Here is a 19,773-nt window from a genome sequence, read left to right as displayed (position 1 = left end):
TTGGATAAGTTGTTACAAGTCCAGCCTCCCACAGGAATTTTTAAAGAATTCAGTATTATATATATATATGTTCTGATCATTTTCAAGGCTCTTTAAAGAAACTGTCACTTTAAGAGCACACTCAAAATGACACCAGCAGCAGCAGCACCTTGGCAGGGATCCACTGAAGGAGATTAGTGCTAAACTATTTCAGCTCTGATACTATTCACAGAAAGGTGCCTTTGATTCCAGGACCAAAGGGCAAAAGTCCAGTCCTAATTTCTCCAGATATTAAATCTGTCCAAAGAGGAGAGAAGTTTCCATGAAGATCTTAAAGGTTTAGAAAACTGACCGTGGTAGAGTTATGAGTGAAATATGGAAGTTTCAGAGTTCTCTCCAAAAAAATATTTTGCTTGAGATTATCAAAATATACCTTTTGAACTGACTCTACACATTTCAGTTGAATATTATCATGTCTGTTGTCATTAATACTAGATATAATCTTGTCTAACATTAAAAAAAAAAATAAAAGCAAAAGGAAAGAAGCATCCAAAACAACAAATTAGAAAGATGTTGTTGGAAAAAGGTGTTTTGACATGGCTCGATTTCTACTTTTAGCCTTTCCCTCCTTAAAACAATATTATCTTTTTAGGCAAAAGTCCCATCACTTTAGTTATGTTTTTTTTTCCCAGCTAGGTTGAACCACTCAAAATTATAGGTAGTGGATTAATTTGCTAGCACAATCTTTATCACCACTTCTCTAAGTTCTGCTTTCTATCTGAGTGCATGAACTCAGGAGTTTAACATAAGTCACATAATAATACTTAATTTATTAAAGTCCTGATGAATTGGTAATACAGAATGTTGAATGATTTGCCACAATGCCTCAGCACTGTACTGGGTTAGTCTCAGTTATTTTTAGAAATAAGGCTTTCAGTTGTAGCTATTATTATGTTTGCTCATCTGTCTCTTTACATATCTGTGATCTATGATTGGCCAGATTATATGTCCTCAGCTACTGGAGGCATTGGAAACGCTTCCAATTTAAAATTGTGTTTGTGACATTCATATGCCACTTCTTTATACAAACTAATGAAGCTAAAGCAACTGCTGGCTCTCAGAAGAACACGAGTGATCTAATCACATGTATTCCTGCATTATCAATTTTAAGTTTTATTTACTTCTTTAAATTTTGTTATCAAGGATTGAAAAGGAATAAAAGTTGTGATCCAACAAAGCCTGAATAGAAAGGCTAATAATAAGCTAATAATCATCACTTAAGAAGTAATAATAGCCATTCTTCCAGCTGCAAAATGGGAGCATTATTTGCTTTTCTTTAGCTTTACTTTTTCAGTTTTACAGAATTGTATTGTTTGTTTCCTCCACTTTATTTAGGCAGCCCAGCATACAATTTTGTTACAGCCCAAAGTATTTGTGTCACTTCTCAGTTCCCAGAAAATGGCATCTTTTGTCCATCTGGCTGGATTCTTTGTCAAGACAGAAACTTTGTCTTAAATTTTGTGTTTCTTCATCAGAAATCACGATGGCTTAGTTTGCTTTGAATCAACGAAGTACAGCAAGCTTCTACTGCTGACTGCTCAGCATTTCTTGAATTTACTTATTGCTAGTTGACCCACCTCTAGTGGGGGGAAAATTGTCAGAAACAGAAAGGGCCAGAGTTCCCACTGGTTTCACTCAATCTTGTGCAGTTAGGTCATGGGATGAATTTAGCTGTGTAGCAACTGTGTTTGTGTAGCTACTTTTGCTGACAGTAGTTAACTATTGTGCAAGATATTAGAGCTGATGCAGATGGACTAGGGAGTTGAGAAGTGTTTTGTACTATCAGTTGCATATTAGTTTCCTTTCATAACATCCCAAAGCACAGCAATGTTAATAGGGAACTATATAACTGCCCAGCCAGGTAGAGCGGTAATATTTAGGGATGGATTACTGGTGATCAAACAACAAAAACAAGGGGCTTGCTGGTGTGAGTGTATTAGTTTATTAAATGAAGACGTGAATAAGACGGATCTATGGATTTTATTGCACTTTAACCCACCATTTGCACTCTCAAAGTATGTGACAGAGCCCCATAAATGCCTCCTTCGTGGGAGAAATGTTATTAACAATAATGGCTAAATGCCACTGAAAATAATGGTATTGTTATCTTCCTTCCTCCTCTTTCTTTTGTCCTGCTGCTTCCCATGTATTAATACTGGTTCCCTCTACACACACCCCTGAGCCGAATAGCTAACTGGTAGAAAGGTGACACAGAAAGAAAAAAAAAAAAAAAAAAAAAAAAAAAAAAAAAAAAAGGGAAATTATATTCCTTCTGTCTGGCAGGCAGAAACAGCTCCCTGAGGAATAAGAGCTGGTGCAAAGGAATAGGGTATCACATAGATCAAGAGCTGTGAACTGTGAGAGCCTGTTGCCCCTTTGGCTGCAGCACTGCCAGATTGGATCAGCTGTACCCTTGAAACATTCCCCAAGTGTGTCCACAGTGACATTAGCTCACAGTGAATGGTGGGCTGCAAATCCACACTTTGTAATCCAGCAGAGTGCAGTGGCAGAGTTGGCATATCATTCTGGACTGCTCCAACCTCTGGCAAAGGGCTATAAGGGGAAGGGGAATGGGTGGAGGGGAAGAATTTTAAAATGTAAGTGATGCCACTTTAAGATCTGTTAAATTCATCTGTTGTCACAATGTGGAAACTTCTTTATTCTCTGTTCCTGAGTATTGTCTTCTAGAAAGATTAGTTTGTCTTCTTGACCGTATATCTGCTAGAAATTTAACCATTTCCCTACTCCAGTTACGCAGTGGGAGGTCAAATCCTGGCATCTGTCCCTATCTTAGGAGCCTGCTGAGTACAGATCACAGGCAGACTCTGGGCAGACTGAGTTGCACCTTTTATGTTACCCTGTTTCTCCCAGATTCTTGGAGCAATTCTCTGTGAAAACTGGGAAGGCGATTTCTGAATCATGTGAGCTTTTTCCTCTACATTCAGGAGCTGGTCTGCCCCATGCTGGGCCACAGCTGGGATAGTCTTTCACCTTGTGAGGTTCGAGTGCAAAGCCTCAAGATGGTAACATGCTTGCTGCAGCAAGATTTCCTTCCCCTCTCACACAAATGCACATAAATTATAGCAGATATCCAGGCAGCAAGCCCAGTGCTTTACACCACCAGCAAGGTGTTTGCAACTCCACCATACAAACAGGCTGTTCACAGACAGAGCCTTGAGTGTGTTACAAGTTCTCTAAGACATGATATTTGTTTCTAACTGCAATAGTCATTAACTGGCAGTATCTATTTTGTTTAGGTGGTGATTGCTGAGTGAACTTCAGAGGCACAAACTTAAACCAGAAAAAAATCTAATAACTTTTGATTTAAAATATCTTTCCTTGCTATCTAGAGAAATTAGAGCCTTTTAATTTCTGGGCTTTATGAGTTGTGCAAATGAGCTAATTCGTCTTCAATCACTCTAATAAAGAAAAGCATCTTTTATGTTGGAGACAGGCAGCCTAGATTTTTCTTCTTATTGGAAAACATTTTTATGAAGTTTTGCCACCAAGGGGAAAACTTAGATTTTCCCAAGGCTTTGGGAAAATCCTATAGAAGAGGCCTGATACAGACCAGGCAAAGCAGGCATTCCCCTGAATATACTTTAAAACTCTCCTCCTCACTGTACAGTCCTGAGGACTGAATTACCATTTACCGTATGGCTGAGTGCCACAGACTTAACGCTGTTGATTCCTCTAGAGTGGTTCCTGATGTACTGTTTTGTTCCTTCTTCCCTAAATCTGGAAAATTTCCTAATGAAACGTTATCAGAATTAGAGAGATTTCTTAGAAGGTCTCAGTTTTGGTGACAAAAATTTTCTGTCAAAGGAACAGTCCTTCAAGAGTACTTTGTGACTTCTCTGGGTGCAAAATTATCTAGAGCTTGAAAAATCTTCAGACATTACTCTCATTTCCTCCCTTGGGCTATTTGCAGTGTATGAAAAGTAGTTCATGGATTCTATAACCTGCTGGGTATCATACAGTCATCAAAGATTTTCTCTTTATAAATAATCAGTGGTTTTGGCAAGTGTTTGAGAACTAAGGCAATGCCCCACCACAGCAATAGGAAAACTTTGCTGCCAGCTACATCAGTAATTGTATTGGTTTTAGGGGGACTCACTTTTGCTCTCACTGAACAGGAATGTCAAGCTGCCTCCAGACGTTGGCCAACTGGACTGTACATCTTGTACTGATGCTAAAATGGTGGTTTTTTTCGGTTTGCTGTGGAATCTTCAACAATCATCTAAAAAGTAAATGCAACTTTTCACTTGTCTCTTTTGTGGTTAATTTTAGTTTTGATTGTTGTACTTTCAGGAAGCTGTCATTGTCAATGGTACCACTGCTTTTCAAAATTGGCTTGTGCCAGGAAGCACAGTTTACAGGGAATTTTGGATTTTCCATGTCTTAAATCCTTCAGAGGTTATAGATGAAGGAGCTCAACCAAAATTTGAACAAAGAGGACCTTACACATACAGGTAAGAAAAGACCCTTCAATATGTGACATCATATCAGAAGTTTTGCTAAAGTCAGAGAAAGTTCTGCTGAGATAGAATTTATTTTTGGAATTCCAGCATTATACTTTAGTTAGACATGACCAAAATGCCTAAATTGCAGCTACACACAGCAATCCCAAACATCTTCTGGATTGTGTCTAACATAAGGAAAACACAAATAGAAATAGGTAATTGGATGTGAAGCTGCTTGCTCTTGTGGAAAACAGTAATTCATTGGCCACAATATCACAGAGGCAGTTGCATTCCTTCCTGTTCAGTTTTCACCAGCTTTATAGTAGGATAAAATATGCCAGATGCCCTAAAACCAAGAGATTATCTTATCATCCATGCATCACTACTACTTACTTTAATATAGTGGCTTCTTTTGTTTTTTCTCCTTTGTGACATTTTTAATCAATAGCTGTTCTTTTTTCAAATTTTCCTTGGGAAATCATTCCTTTTTCTGAGTGTACTAGATAGGGTGTAGATGCAGCAGTCTTCCCACGTTTAAGGGAGGTTTTATTATGTGTTTAATATTAAATGTGATGTTGGCATAGGACTAGTTGGTGCTTCCTGAGTAACTAAGCCCAATATTTGCTATCACTGGCACCGTTGTTAGGAAATTGCTTTCCTGTGATGATAGGATATTTCTTTCTCCATAACTTTGAGGGTGTATATTGTATTCACAAGACAGTTTTCCATTTCAGCATCTGCAGCCGAAGTGCCTTGATGCCTAAAAGCTTATTTATTTCTCAATGGAAAGAGAGAACTCTTAGTTCACAAAGTACCTAGGAAGACAGAGGAAAGGGTTACACAGGAATCAGGAAAAAGACAGTTAAGAAATACTGCAGAAGGTGAATTGCCACCAAACAGAAACGTTTTACTCTGGTGCTGATGGTGATGCTGGTTTTCTCAGGGACAAATCTGAGCCATAAGCCTGAATAAGACTAAGTAAGAAATGACGACTGTGAAGTGAAGGCTCCTCTCGCTGCTGCACTCATGCTTTTCTGGGATGTTGGGCCTACCTGAGTAGCTGTGACATTGAGTCTTTCTCGCTCTCATTCTCCCTTTAAATATTTAGTAATTTATTATAGTGTAGAACAGCTTGAAAACACATTAATTAGAAAGAAAAATTTCTCAACTTTCAGGTAGGTGCTCTACACATTAGGCTAATAATTAAGTTTAAAGGTGTGCAAACCATTTCTGAGAAGCCAAGATCCAGCTGCTCTTCAGATAAGACCCACCTGCACTGACTACATCTGTACCACGTGAAAATGCTCTCTGTACCTTTTGTACCCCCCCCCCACTCATGCTGGAAGATCTGATGGAGTATCCTGAAGATCCCTGCTGAGTTGGAGCTGGGATAAACTACAGCATAGACTGTCATTTGATCCCTACTGGCTGCTGTCCCCACAGAGGGGTCAGCAAGGGGATGGGACTGGAAGAGAAGAGCTGAAGCTAGAACTGCAGCAGAGCTTTGTACCTTAGAGATCTGCTGACAGGGCATGACTGGCAGAACCTCAGTGGGACTGAAAAATTGCTTATAAATCTCTACATGCATATCAAATATGATCAAAGTAACCTTATGGGTTTAACCTGTTTTGTTGCAACACATGTCTATCAGATTAAAATCTGTGTGTTTATGACTGTGTCACCCCCTTCTAATTACATGCAACCATGAAACAGCTTACGACAAAACATGACAAAGCATAATTCATTTAAAACAAAATATAAAAATGTGCAAGATCCATTAATGACAAAAAAAAAATAAAAAAGATATGTTTGTTTTCATTTTAGTATCAAGAAAACTATTCCATTTGGGAATAAGGAAATATTTCCAAAAGAACAGTATTTTGCAAAAAAATGAATTTTTGCATGTATTCATATGAAAAGTTTATAAACCTTTTAGTGGTTATAAAATGTTCAACATTCATTTTACCAAAATGTTCATCAACTTTTCAAAAACCTTCAGTCAGGCATGGTTATGTGTTTTCTCAAAAGTCAGACCTTAAAAATATTCGCTGTTTGTGTTTTGTATTTCAAGGGTGCGATATTTACCCAAAGAAAATGTCACGGAAAATGAGAATGGCACAATATCCTACATGTTGCCCAACATTGCTAATTTTGAACCTGATATGTCTATTGGGACAGAAAATGACAACGTGACTGTCCTCAACCTCGCTGTTGTAGTAAGTAAAGAAAGAAAGCCATAGTGTCCAGAGACAAATGTTGAGTTACTGGAGGAAAGAGGGGAGAAGTTCATAGCATCACAGAGTAGTTTGGGTTGGAAGGGACCTTTAAAATCATCTAGTTCCAGCCCTCCTGTCTTGGGCAGGGACACCTTTCACTACAGTGTGTTAAAAGCTCAAAAAATGTCCTCCTCGTCAGTTTTAGCATGGAAATAAATCAAGAGTTTGCGGATGGGTTCCCTTGGTGTGTGAGATACAGCATGAACAGTACAGGGCGGATTTGCCATGCTGTTTCCATAATACCATTAGGCCTGCTTAGCAGGGGAGGCTGCATTAATTCCCACGTCCTGTGTCTGCATGGCCTCACCACCACAGAGCTTGGGCCCCATGGTGCAATCCTGGAGCTCTCCTGTCCTACTGAGATATTAGTTATTCAAAGAAGAGCACAGGGATCTTCACCTAGAGTAGTGCTGGAGCCTTTTTAGTCGAGGGGTTTTTGTCTTACCAAAGGCTGACAGTGTTTGTCTTTACAATTTTCATATTTATATTCAGCCCTCGTTGTATTGCAACTTTCTGCTGTCTTCATGTGAGTGCTCAGGATTCTGTGAGAAGGTGTCTGCAAGGGGCAGAGTGTGAAGATGCTTGGTGTAAACATAAAATAGAGCCATGCCAGCAGTCACAGAATCACAGAAGAGCCCATGTTGGAAGGCAGAGCAGATGGGTCTCCAGGGCTCCCTGTGAGCCTGTGAGCTTCAGCTGTTCTGTCATTCTGTGATTAGGGCTGATCTAGTGAACTCATGTAATCAGTCAAGAAAAATTGTCTGCTTTTGTGTAACCAGTATGGCAAGTAATTGTTTTGTTAAGTGTCAATTTTATGTAGAAACTTAACTTCGAGGGAGCTGCAAATCTGGGAACTGGCTTTACCAGACATTTCTTAGAGTCAGTCTCTGTATTTTTAATTAAAAGCACATGCGGACTTTTATGCTAAACGTTGATTTTATTGCTGTTGTAGGCTGTACCTGCCGTGTTCCCAAGTACTTTTATGCAATCAATAATAAACACTTGGATTAAATCTTCTAAGTCAGCCATACTGCAGAACAGAACAGTGAAAGAAATACTGTGGGGGTACACAGATCCCTTCTTAGACAGTGTCCCCTTCCCTGGTGTGAACCCAGTTGTGGGAGTCTTCTACCCGGTAAGTGAAACCAATGAGGAGGCAATGCCTTCAGTTACCATTCAATGAATAAAACTTAAGACAGCTGCTCTGAGGAAGAAAGATCTGACAAAGCTATAAATTTGTTCAATATTTCTAACTGTTATTCCTTCTTGTTGCATCTGTTACAGTATAATGGGACAAGTGATGGACCTTACAGTGTCTATACTGGGACAGAAGATATTTCAAAAACAGCAATAATAGAAAGCTATAAAAATAAAAGGTAACATAACATTGTAGATAAAAAATACATATTTTCAATGTTTGGCTTTTAAGAGTTGATTCACTAGGAGCTGTAGATAAATGGAAAATCCTTCAATGATTCAAAGGAAACAGGATCAAGCCCTGGTCTTAGCAAAACCATCTCTTTCTTTCAGCTGTTAATAGTTCTGTTAGGAGCTTGGACTTAAAACAGTTATTGATTTTTTGAGACAAGTAGTTACTTCTGTTTTGCATGCTTAAGTAGCTAGATTGCTTTTATCCTATTCTAATGGATCCTATAATTTATCTGAATAAATCCTTTGCCTTTGCTAATGGGTCAGGCTTATACTGGAACAGTTATATTTGGCAATACAGGTAATTAAATTGCTTACCTGGTATAATTTATTATATGCAGCATGACTTTTATTTTACCCTACAGGACTCTTTCGTACTGGCCGGATCACTGCGATATGGTTAATGGCACAGGTGAGCCTATTAAACATTTTAGAACTTCAACACTTTTCTTGATATTGCAAGGGAATAAAGAGATACAATATTTAAATTAACTCCCCGGGGCTTTGCCAGTTCGGTATTCTGTATATTAAGTATCTATATATATGCATACATACTACTACTATGATATATGCATATGTGTGTGTCTATTAAAATATATGAATTATTTATTACTGTACATTATTTTCCATACACAAGCACACAGCCTCTACATTTAGGGTAGATGTGGAAGAGAAACAAAATTATCCAGTTCTCTTGTTTCTACTAATTATTTTCATTGTACAATATAATTAAGGTTCTTTTTCTTTGCTATAACAGTTGAAAATTATCTTTGCATTTTAATAATGCACATTCATTTACACTGTAGAGAATTTAATTAAATGCACCAGAATGGACATCCTGATATATGAAAAGAAATTGAGGCAACAAAGGAGGCTGTCAGATGAATGGCTTGTAGACCACTAGAAAGTGAACAGCAATGAAGAAGAAAAGTAGTTTGGACTGGGATGAGTAGACTGTAGAGGAATATTTTTGAATTTGCTTTTGGAATTCATATGTAAACAGCTGAGTTGTTCAAGATACATTTGTTGAAGGTGATATTTTTCTTTTTGGTAAGTGAAAGCATTGCTGTGAGGACACCACAATCTGTAGAGCTGAGGCTGGTAGGTGTCTGGTGGAGGCTTTTGGAGAGAGCTCCAGACCTACAGTAGATGAATATCAAAACAAGCGGGCTTTTCTGTTGGGTTGTTCTGTTTGGGTTTTTCCCTCCATTTTCCATTCTGCTTTACCTGGCATAGATAATTTTCCTTATAACCCAGATCATGCAACAAGTATTTGAAGTATTTAAAATACATCACAAGAATCCTCTTTTCCAAAAGTCTGGGAGCCATGAAGGAATAGTTCCTTTTTAAATTGTGTAAATAATTTTATAAGAAACAGTATTTTCTTACATTCTAGGACTTGCCTTCTTTCTTATGGGCCTGGCATCTTTTTTTTTTAGCCAGGGTCATCTTTTTGTTGATTCTTCTTCCATAGCTGATGGAATAAACATATGCCACCAAGTAATTAAGTGCTCCAGTACAGTGAAAATGAGCTTTTACTTGTTAGCAAAGATTGCTGCACAGTTTGCAAGGGCATTCAGTGTGACATTGCTGTGTTTGGAGATGCAACAGGTTTAAAAAGTCTTGTAAATGTGAGAATTCTTTATCTTGTAAGCTTTCACATGAAAGCTCAACATGTATAGTATAAGAAAATACATATATATATAAATATAAAACAGTATAATTGTACGGGGCTTGACATGAATCCATGTTTGCCAACCTTACAAGAATGCCAAGATTTAGAAACAGAGTGTGTGTTTAGGATGATCTTGAATCTTTGAAAAAAAGTGCTTCTGTCAGCAGTGGGCAAGTGCAATATGTAATTTAGCTTTCTTGCTCTTGCCAACTAGATTCAAAGATATCACAGATGTTTGCAATTGTTTGGTTATGGCTGGTGCCTAAGAAACGAAACAGAAGTTGTTGCAAAAACTAACAAATGTACTGGTTACAACACCTTAATGGGGAAAATGGCAGACGCTCATTTTACGTAACTGAGTGCTTGCAGTGCAGAAATACAAATCTGAGTGTCTGCACTCTTTTTTGTAACAAGTTGAGAGAAAGACAGAACCAAAGTGCTATCCTCTGACTTATTCTGCCTACCTACCATGGTTTGAGGTGGACTGTGCTCTAGAAGTGGCTTCCTCCTCTCCATTAGTTCTAGAAGGGCCTCAACTTAGAGGCCCACTTGAGCAATCTTTGGTGAAAAAGGTTTAGCACTGATGATTAAGTAGACAGTGTTGACGTTTGCAGCTGTGTTCCTTGTAAGCGCTGAGTGTCATAACTGCAGGTGACCCAAGCTTCTCTAGGAAGATTTAGGTCTATAGACTGCATGAACCTTGAAGCAATGGCAATAGGTATTTGGTTTCATATCAATCAGAATTTTTTTTTAAATCCTCAGTTTTACATGGGCTTGATCATATAGCTTCACGTCTGGGGGGAGGGGGGAAGCTACTGTATCTTGGCCACTTTCAAGAACAATTACATCTTATCTTTGAAGTGCCTGTTAATGTGCAATAACTTACATAAACATTTTCCCCACATATGACTCATATTGTTTACATTTATCACAGCTTTATAGGACAGTAGCAGCTGAGTATTGAGCTAGCAATTAAATAAGGTCTATTAAGTAGAATTGCTTTCAAGCTCTTCTTATTTTGTTCACAGATGGAGCATCCTTCCCACCATTTGTTAAGAAGAATCAGGTACTACGCTTCTTCTCCTCCGATATTTGCAGGTAGGCTGGTCCTTTCCTGGAGTGTGTTCACATGTTCGTGTCGCACTGCACGCTCTTTGTTTTCGGAAGGTGGCTGCAGTGGCTGTGCTTGGGCTCAGGTCAGCCAGGCAGTGCAATGTAAACTTTTCATCTAAAACACAAGTAAAGTTATGAGTTGTGGTCATGATTCAGAGCCTGATTCTTCCACTTTTATATATGTCAAGTAGCAAGTTATTTACAATGTGCTTTATTTCAGCCACTTACAGATGTGTATTCAGGAAAATGTGACACTGTGAGCTATTAGCAATCTGTAAAAGGAATTGAGGGCCGCAGGATTCAAATCCTGAGCTTCTTCTAAGACCAGGACCTAGCCTTGTTTGGTCTGAGAAGGTAACAGGTACAGCAGAGTCCAATTAGGTCCATCTTTGGCATTTCTGGAGAAAATCATCTATACAGAACAGCGTTTACTGTCACTCAATAGATACTCAAAATTGTTTTCTCACAGGATATTTTTACGTATTTTATTTTTATGTGTTTACAAACAAACAAGCCTGCTTAATGCATCCAGTGCTGATGACTTTTAAACTTGCTGCTTCTGCTGGGCTATCCAGTGTCCCCGAGTTTTCCAGTGGGATCTCTGAAAGAAATGTTAAAGATTTAAAGTGCATCACAGTGTATTAACTTGGGAGGTTGAAACCCTTTATTTCTTTTGCTGCCTGGAAACAGATGCTTCCTTTTTACTAGGTTTAAAGTGGGCCATTTGCTTTGCAGAGTGTTTGTTTCCAAAGATCAGTGTTCTTATGAGGAGTTAAAGGAGTTTTTTGGTGAAGCATTTTTTCGCCAAACTGGAAAACATTTCCCAAGTCGTGGAAAAGGGAATTCTATGCAGGGGAGAAATGATACAATTCTTTGGATTGATTGCACACAGTTTGAGAGATCCCTCCAGCCATTTAATTCTCACAATTCATGAACACTAAAGGACAGTAACAATTGCCCAAAGGTCCTGCAGAAGCAGGGTCAGGAAAAATTGTCCTGTCCATGTTGCAATACCCTTTTGTTGGCTGCAATGCAAAGTGTTGGTGTCCTGGTTACATTACTGTGTAGCAACCACGTCTCTGTATCATCTGATAATGAATTAGCAAAAAGAAGCTGAAGTAGTATTCTGATTCACTTGCAATGGGAAAAGGTTATATGCAGGATATTGCCTGCATCATAAAGCTTAGACTGTCACGAGGTCAGCAAAAAACTATATCAGAGATGATTTATATGGATAAGCATCTCTACTGTAGTCCAGAAACTTTCAAAAACCTCATAATGACAGTGGGTATAGAAATGTGTAGGGAAAAGACATCTCAATTATTTTGCTAGTTTTTGTTATTAGTATTTGAACTTCTGTCTGTCTTTTTGTGTATTGTCATGCTCATCTCTGAGCTTGTACATCCTTTTGTGAAAATGTGGAATATTCTTTAGTACAGAGGAACAATCCTACAATTCTCTGAACAGTGTGGCAGGAACCTGGACATTGGCTCCCTGGGAGGGGGAGCTTCTTTTAAGAGAGGCAGCTGGGGGACCCTTCAGGAGCATTGGCACCAAATCAGACTTTTAATCCAAATGGGTGAAACACATTTCTCCTCTTTTGTGTTCAGATCGATCTACGGAGTTTTCCACAGCAAGCAGGTTGTGAAGGGAATCACACTCTATCGTTTCATAGTTCCTCGTGAAGCATTTGCATCACCAGCTGAAGTCAGAGACAATTATTGCTTCTGTACGGATCCAGTCATATCAGAGAACTGCACATTAGCCGGCGTCCTGGACATCAGTGCCTGCAAAGCAAGTATGGTGGTGACACAGTACTGCTACACAAGCCATTTAACTGGGGACAAGGCACTTGTCCTGTAGCTGAGGTGTTACTCTGAGATCCAGGATGTTTGTGTTTGTTTCTGAATTCTTCCACAGATTGCTTGTGAGACCCCCTCACATTTCTTCAGCCTCATTGCCCAAAATGAGGACGATAATATTTCTGTATTTTGCATAGCGCTATGCAAAATTGGGATACCATAGATTGTGTACTGAAACTGCAGGAATGTGTGTAGAGGAAGGAAAGGAGGGGCTCTGTGTAAAAGCCAGAGATAGTCACAGTCCTTGTGTTTGTGGGAATTCACACACACGGCGGGGGTGGGTATGTACACAATTACATACACGTTCAGAGACTGAGAGACAATACTGGCTTAGTTTGGTGTTGGTAAAATAAATATATACTGAGTCTGCACTTGTTGCAGAGTGAACTGCGAGGGGTCCCTTCAGGCTAAGACGAGATCATGAACGTGGGGGGAAACATTGACAATCTCCTCACCTCAGCATGAAACTGGGAGCACTGCCAGCTCCACAGTGTCGGCACAGACAAGCAGGGTTTGTAGCTGCAGTTTATTTCACCATGCAGATTTTTCTCATGACTGAAAATGTCACTGAAATGCTTGAATTTTGTTTTTTTGGTTGGGTTGGGGTTTTTTTGGGTGGTGGGGTTAGACTATTAACATTTTTATCAGGATTGTACATCTATGTAGCAAAACTATGTTTGGAAGATGACCTGTGAAAATGAGCGCCAAAGCAAGGCTTAATGATTCAAGAGAGTTTGTTTTTTTTCAATAGAAAGACCGGTATATATCTCTCTTCCCCATTTTCTTCATGCAAGTGAATCTGTATTGCATAATGTGGAAGGCCTGAGCCCAGATGAAAAGGAGCATGAGACATATCTGGACATTGAGCCTGTAAGTCCAAGTACTTAATACTTGTACCTTGGGAAACTTGCAGTGTTTAAATTTAATAGTAGTAGAATTGGCCTTTTGCCAGAGGGACAAGCAAAAGATGCATTATTTTCATGCTTGCTTTTCTAAGGTCTGCTCTCAAAGTGGGATAGTTTCAGCAGGGGAAATTTAGAACAGAACTTGATCTCATTCTGACCTTCAAAGTTTTGAAAATTGGTTTTGATTTTGACTTACTGGGAACGTGGGATTGAATAGATTCTTCAAACTGTGAAGTATGTTGTAGCTTTTCTATAATTTTTCTATACTTAAAAGTTATAGAAAATTCATATTCTATGAAACTTCTCTTTCCTCTACACTTAATTTTTAAAATTTTTCTATAACTAGCCATTTTTGGATAATTACTCTCTCAATTGAAACTAAATAAACATACGTGAGTTTATTTCCAATTGGTAGAACTCTAAACAGGCTGATCTAAATAGACGCAATTCAAGTCTTTGTGGCTTGGATTGTCCAACAGATCTCCCAAACAGAATGAATTTATTTTGATTTCTTAAAATTTACCTCTATTTCTGTTTCAGTGATTCAGTTAACTTCAAGTGTATTTACCAAAGTTTTCTAAATTGTATGATGAATTCTAACGTTCCAAAATTCTATTTTGCTCTATTTTGAATGAAAAGGCAAAATTGAGAATTTCTCACTAAAATTTGGCAGTTAAGCTATGTAACTTCAATGAGGAGATATGAAGTTAAATCTTTGTTTCACCTTATTTCCTAAATATTACACAAAATTTTCAAGGATTACAGCCTATTTTTTTTTTTTTTTGTGAAAGACAGAGACAGGAAAAAAGATATGAAGAAAAGATTTGACCTTTGTATAGATATGATATTATATATATGATGTAGATAGATATTGTCACTGATATGAAAAGTTTGTTTTCTGCCCTATGCAAGTTAAATGTCCTCCATTTTGAAAAAGAAAATCTAGCTGCTTTTTGGTGCAAAAAACCCCTGAAATATATTTTTATATGAAATATAAAAATGACTGATTTAGTAGTTTTAGCCTTTGCCTTCAGATTTAAATGTAAATTACAGAAGTAACTATGGTAAAGCCACAAAATTAGAACTTCTGTGAGAAATGAGAAACCCTTAGAAACATGACCATTTCATAAAAAAATTAATCCTTCCAAACATAAGGATAAAATAATCCCAAAGTGCTTTCGGACACAGTCCATATTATAGGCTTTTGCATCTAATTAAAAAATCTAAATTAATGTTTTGTTGGTTTTTTTTCACTGGTTTTAGGTGACTGGTTTTACACTACGATTTGCAAAAAGGCTGCAAGTAAACCTCCTTGTGCAGCCTTCAACAAGAATTGAGTAAGTGCTACTTCATTATTTTATTTTTAATGAATTTTTAAGAGGGCTGATTGGTCTATGAGAACATCAGTAGAAATGTCTTGGAGAAGAAGGAATAAAAATACTTTCCTGAAGCTTATTCAGAGCAAATCTTCCAGAGCGGGACACTGCCCAAGCATTTTAACACACATTTGATTTCTCTATAGAAGCTTACAAGGCAACATGTTCTTAAAAGTAGCATTCTTATAAAACCCAAATGGGAGCCATGAGGATGAACACAAAAGACAAAAGAGACAATGAGAAAGAGAATTTATGTATTCCCTGTCACTAAATGTTATTATCACAAGGGTCAATGGGTCTCTAGCTGTTTTTTTTCCTCTTCATTGGCTCAAATGTACATGGATAGACACACCTTTGGCATCCTGTACATATGAACACCACACAGATCTTCAACCCTCTCTGTGTCTCACTGCCCAAATACAGAAGATTAGGCAGAAAATGGTGTTTGCCCAATATGTAAAATGACAGTTATTAATTGTAGTTTTGGTTTGGTTTGTGTTTTTTTCACTCCAAAAGTATATTTAAAAGGTACACCTTGAAGTCAGAAATACAGTTAGAGAAGAAAAACGTTTAAGTGGAGACTGGGCTTATGTAGCAAACTAAAAGTAACATGCTGTACTCATTTTCTCATTTCAGTCCTTTAAAAAAAGTTAAAAAACCCTATGTGTTCCCTCTTCTTTGGCTAAATGAGGTTAGTATATTTTATGTCTATTAATATTCTCTGTTTTAAAACAAACAACCAAAAATCTACCTAGCTTTTTCAGTCTTGGTGCCCTGAAACTGGGTAATTAAAATCGTGCTGTGATTTGCACCACACCAAGAACATATTCGGCAACTGAGGTCTTGCATATCTACCTTTCACTGATGATTTTCTTGCACATTTTCAGTCTGCTGTTATTGGGGATGAGAAAGCAGAAATGTTCAGAGCTAAAATCTCCAGTCGGCTCCAGCTGCTGAGCACGTTGCAGATGGTGTTAATAATCGGAGGCTCTGTGGCGTTCCTGGCATTCTTGGGGTCCTATTTCATTTTCAGGTCGAAGAAACTAAAATAAGTAGGTAAGCACTAACAGCTCAGTCCTCAGCAGTGACTTCTCCTCTGGGTTTCAAGAGTTCAGAGTCATTACCTATTTCACTGTTCTTTTTTTTTTTTTAATGTGCTAGAAAATTCAGTAGTTGTTCTTCAAGAAATCATCCAGATAATTGGCCTAATGTTTTCAAGTTCTCTTCCCATCCTGTATCTTTCAGGATGCTCTTAACTCGGTGTGGGGGGGGGATTGGGAACTACATCAGAAGAAGAAGATTTTCATTCGTTTGTTGTGATTTCTTTAAAATCAGCATTTTGTCCAAGACTGTTAAACTGTTCAGAAGTGTCCTCTAGCACCTCTCTGAGACAGAGGCCACACAGCTGCAGATTCCTGTGCTCTGCCAGGACATCCCCCTGTCCGAGGTTCAGAGAACCTGCTGTAAATTACACTTTCTATTGAGTGATGGTTTCTCACTTCCTCTCTGTGGTGCGTCAGTGTTATGTTGGTCTGAACACTTCCTGAACATTCCCGGTTCAAAAAGGCAAAATACACTCCCATCAGGGGTAGACTAACCAAGTAGTGGATGAATGTGCTAGTATCTGGGGAAACAAACACATTTTTGGAATTTTTTAAAAGAAGTGCAGAGACATGAATGTTGTGGTAAGAAGTATGCTATACTAAAGAGATATTCTTAAGCTGAAGACTTACCTCACCATATGCTGAATTCTGATTTTATTTCACTACAGGTAACAGAAGACTTCAGAGGTAGTCAATGTTTAATTGAAATTTCAGCCAAGCAGCTCATTAAAATTCAGAGACAAAAGGTATGATTCAAAGCACAGTCAATCCACATGCTATGGAATTCAACATACTTTTCCATTTTGAGAAGACCAGCTTACTAACCCAAATAAGCTGATGTTTTTGAAGGTCAACATATCTGACATCACTAAAGAGGCCACTGTGGAAAATACACTTTCAAAAAACTTTATTTGAAACTTGTTATACATTTTAAATTGCATTCAAGCAGACTGAAATTGAGGTGCAGTTGGATTTTAGTCCACCTTCTGCCATTTATGCAACTTGCTACTCATTTTCTTCTGGATTTGCAAGAAAAATGAAAGCCGCTTGCTGATGTTCCGTCTCTGAGCACAGGCTGGGAATGACAACAATTTGGAGCTCATGCTGTGCTCTACATGCTCTCATAGCAATATTTCTCTCTGTTCCTTTAAGGAATGGAAGCTGCTGCAATAGAACTGCTGTCTGTCCTCTATTCAGGGATGTGAATTGCATTGAATGTGAAGTTTATAATGTAAAGTTACTAACTGTAATACATGAAGTTTATAAAAGACTAAAATACGTGTTTTATACAGTTTTTATGGAGATGGCTCATAGATACACCACAGTTCTCCATATGTTGATGGAGATCATCAACATTTGACTCCACAGCTGTTTATTAATCTGAATCACTCCCTAACTCCCAACCTACTCCACTGCTCTTCCCGTTGCCTCTTGTGAGCTCTTATTTCTGGCTCTTGTTTGAACACCAGCCTCTGCACTGCTCTAAGGCCACTTTTCCCAAAGCGTCCATTGGAGAATGATCTGATATGTCACCTGACAGACCAAGAGAAAATATTCCAAATTGCTTCAGAGAGAGGAAGGACTGAGATAATGATTTTGATAAATGTCAGAGGGTTCCGCTTGCTGTAGAAGCACATAAATGAAAACAGGTAGCCCCAATCACTTATTGATAAACCACCTGCTGTTAGGAAATTTGTGCATTTATTTAATGAGGTGTATCAGCCTGTAGACAGGTACCAAGCACTGCTGTCTGCATAAATAGTTGACTTTTTCATTTGATCTGAATGCTGTATTTTATTCTGAGAGTCAATGGGGCAAATACGGAGTGTTGTGGGGTCTCTTCTTTTTCCATGGACTCATTAAATTCAGAATAAGAGCCTAAGTTAAGCATTTTCTATGATTTCTTTTTGGGTTTTTTTGTCCCCTTATTTAAGAACTGCAAAAAAAAGGAAAATAAAACATAGTCTTCCTCTCATGTCCTGCTGTTTGGAAACAATGCTACAATGGACTATAAACCACAAAGCTAATAAAGGGCAATGTCTTTGGCTGGGTATCTTTAGTAAGATGTTCTTACCTTTGGAAATAAAGGGAAAATCCAACTGATTATAATGCTGGTGTTTTATTGTTTTATTCCATTGTTCCTTGTGGACAAGGTTTTGTAGCTATCAGCAGAGCTGATGAGTCACAGAAATCCCAAGACGTTCTTCTTGAAGGTGAGGTCTGTGAGGTACATGGCTGCACTCTTTCCTGCTGCGAGCTGGAAATGCCAGCTACCAGGGCAGCTGGTGTGACACTGGAGGGAAGGGCTGCTCTCAGCCCATGTATTTAATTACTCATGGTGCTGGCTAGTCAATGGAAAACAATACCTTTCTCTCATATCCACGTTATTGCTGGTGTCATGTATGATGCTCTGTTCCCGTATTAGTCTGGGGGCAACTTGACACAACTGAAGGCATCCCTAGAGTCCTATGGACTGGTCAAAATAGTATGAGGGCAGCTAAAGTCATTAAGCCACATCTCCTCTGAGATAAACACAGCTCTGCCATGGTTCAAGACCTGACACCAACTTTTTATAATAAAATGTCTTTTGTGCCAGCATCTAACATGAAAGGAAAAACAGCAGTGCTCCTGTGGTTTTTGATATGCTAACATTTCAGCTTAATTTTATTTGACTTCAAGTACCTTGTCAGTAAGTTAGTGTTTGCTTTACTAGTGTTGTTTAGTGCTGCAGTGCTCCAGCAGCAGTGATCGAGCAAGTCAGGCCATGATTTAAATGTCTCAGGGCCAAATTTTATATGGACAGAACTATATGTTTGTCCATATGTGTAATCTCATTGATCTCAATGCAGGTTTGGGCTTTTAAACTATGTCCAGCATCTAGACTGCACTTGAATTATTATTTGTTGTTATTTTATCCAAAACATCAGTTACAGTTATTGTTATTTCATGATACTAAGGCTAATGTTAAGTACTTACATTTGTTCAAACAGTGCAGGGTAAACTTTCATTAGAAATGTAAATGAAAATCCAAATAAAATAAAGCTCAAACCTTCTTTCTGATATCCTTATGTTTAATTGTAAATAAAGCCTTCTGTGTTGAATAATGTAGTCCTTGTGTCTCTTTTTTTGGTATTTTGGGGTATGCGTTCTTTTTCTAGAAACTGATTTTTTAAATTGATAAATAACTGAGCTTACAGCTAACCTTGTTAAATCATTGAACTCTGGCACACAGCAGCTTCCTAGAAGACCATGTTGCTACATGAAACATTAGAAATACCAGTGACATACAGCATTTATTTTGTCTGTTGGTCGGAACACAGTGCTAATAACACCAACACTGTGCATTCGATCCTCGTGTGGGCAATTCACACGAGCACGATTCGATGATCCTTGTGGGTCCCTTCCACCTCAGAATATTCTGATTCTGGGATTTATGTTCTGGATCACAAAAAGGAGAAGACTTTTTGGAAAAAGGTGAGCACCAGCACATCTAAACTGAAGCAATTGTAAAACAGACCCAGGAAGCCAAGCTC

General features: G+C 38.3%; 1 protein-coding gene across 5 annotated transcripts in view; it reads left to right on the top strand.

The window, feature by feature from the left end:
* CD36 (CD36 molecule) overlaps positions 1-19,348 on the top strand; it is a 36,275-nt gene extending 16,927 nt beyond the window's left edge. For all 5 annotated transcript variants that reach the window (XM_039570946.1, XM_039570947.1, XM_039570944.1 and 2 more), the window contains exons 3-14: positions 4,351-4,511; positions 6,574-6,718; positions 7,731-7,913; positions 8,063-8,154; positions 8,572-8,618; positions 10,910-10,979; positions 12,605-12,792; positions 13,608-13,726; positions 15,025-15,098; positions 15,774-15,828; positions 16,025-16,193; positions 16,909-19,348. In XM_039570946.1, the coding sequence (XP_039426880.1) occupies positions 4,351-4,511; positions 6,574-6,718; positions 7,731-7,913; positions 8,063-8,154; positions 8,572-8,618; positions 10,910-10,979; positions 12,605-12,792; positions 13,608-13,726; positions 15,025-15,098; positions 15,774-15,828; positions 16,025-16,189 (1,299 nt within the window). In that variant the 3' untranslated portion in view covers positions 16,190-16,193; positions 16,909-19,348. The remainder of the gene's footprint in view (positions 1-4,350; positions 4,512-6,573; positions 6,719-7,730; positions 7,914-8,062; positions 8,155-8,571; positions 8,619-10,909; positions 10,980-12,604; positions 12,793-13,607; positions 13,727-15,024; positions 15,099-15,773; positions 15,829-16,024; positions 16,194-16,908) is intronic.
* Positions 19,349-19,773: the final 425 nt, after the last annotated feature.

The sequence above is a fragment of the Corvus cornix genome, chromosome 1A, assembly GCF_000738735.6.
Source record: "Corvus cornix cornix isolate S_Up_H32 chromosome 1A, ASM73873v5, whole genome shotgun sequence".
Classification (NCBI taxonomy): Eukaryota; Metazoa; Chordata; class Aves; order Passeriformes; family Corvidae; genus Corvus; species Corvus cornix.
Note: the sequence above shows the minus strand (reverse complement) of the source record. Positions and strands in the feature narration are given on the sequence as shown.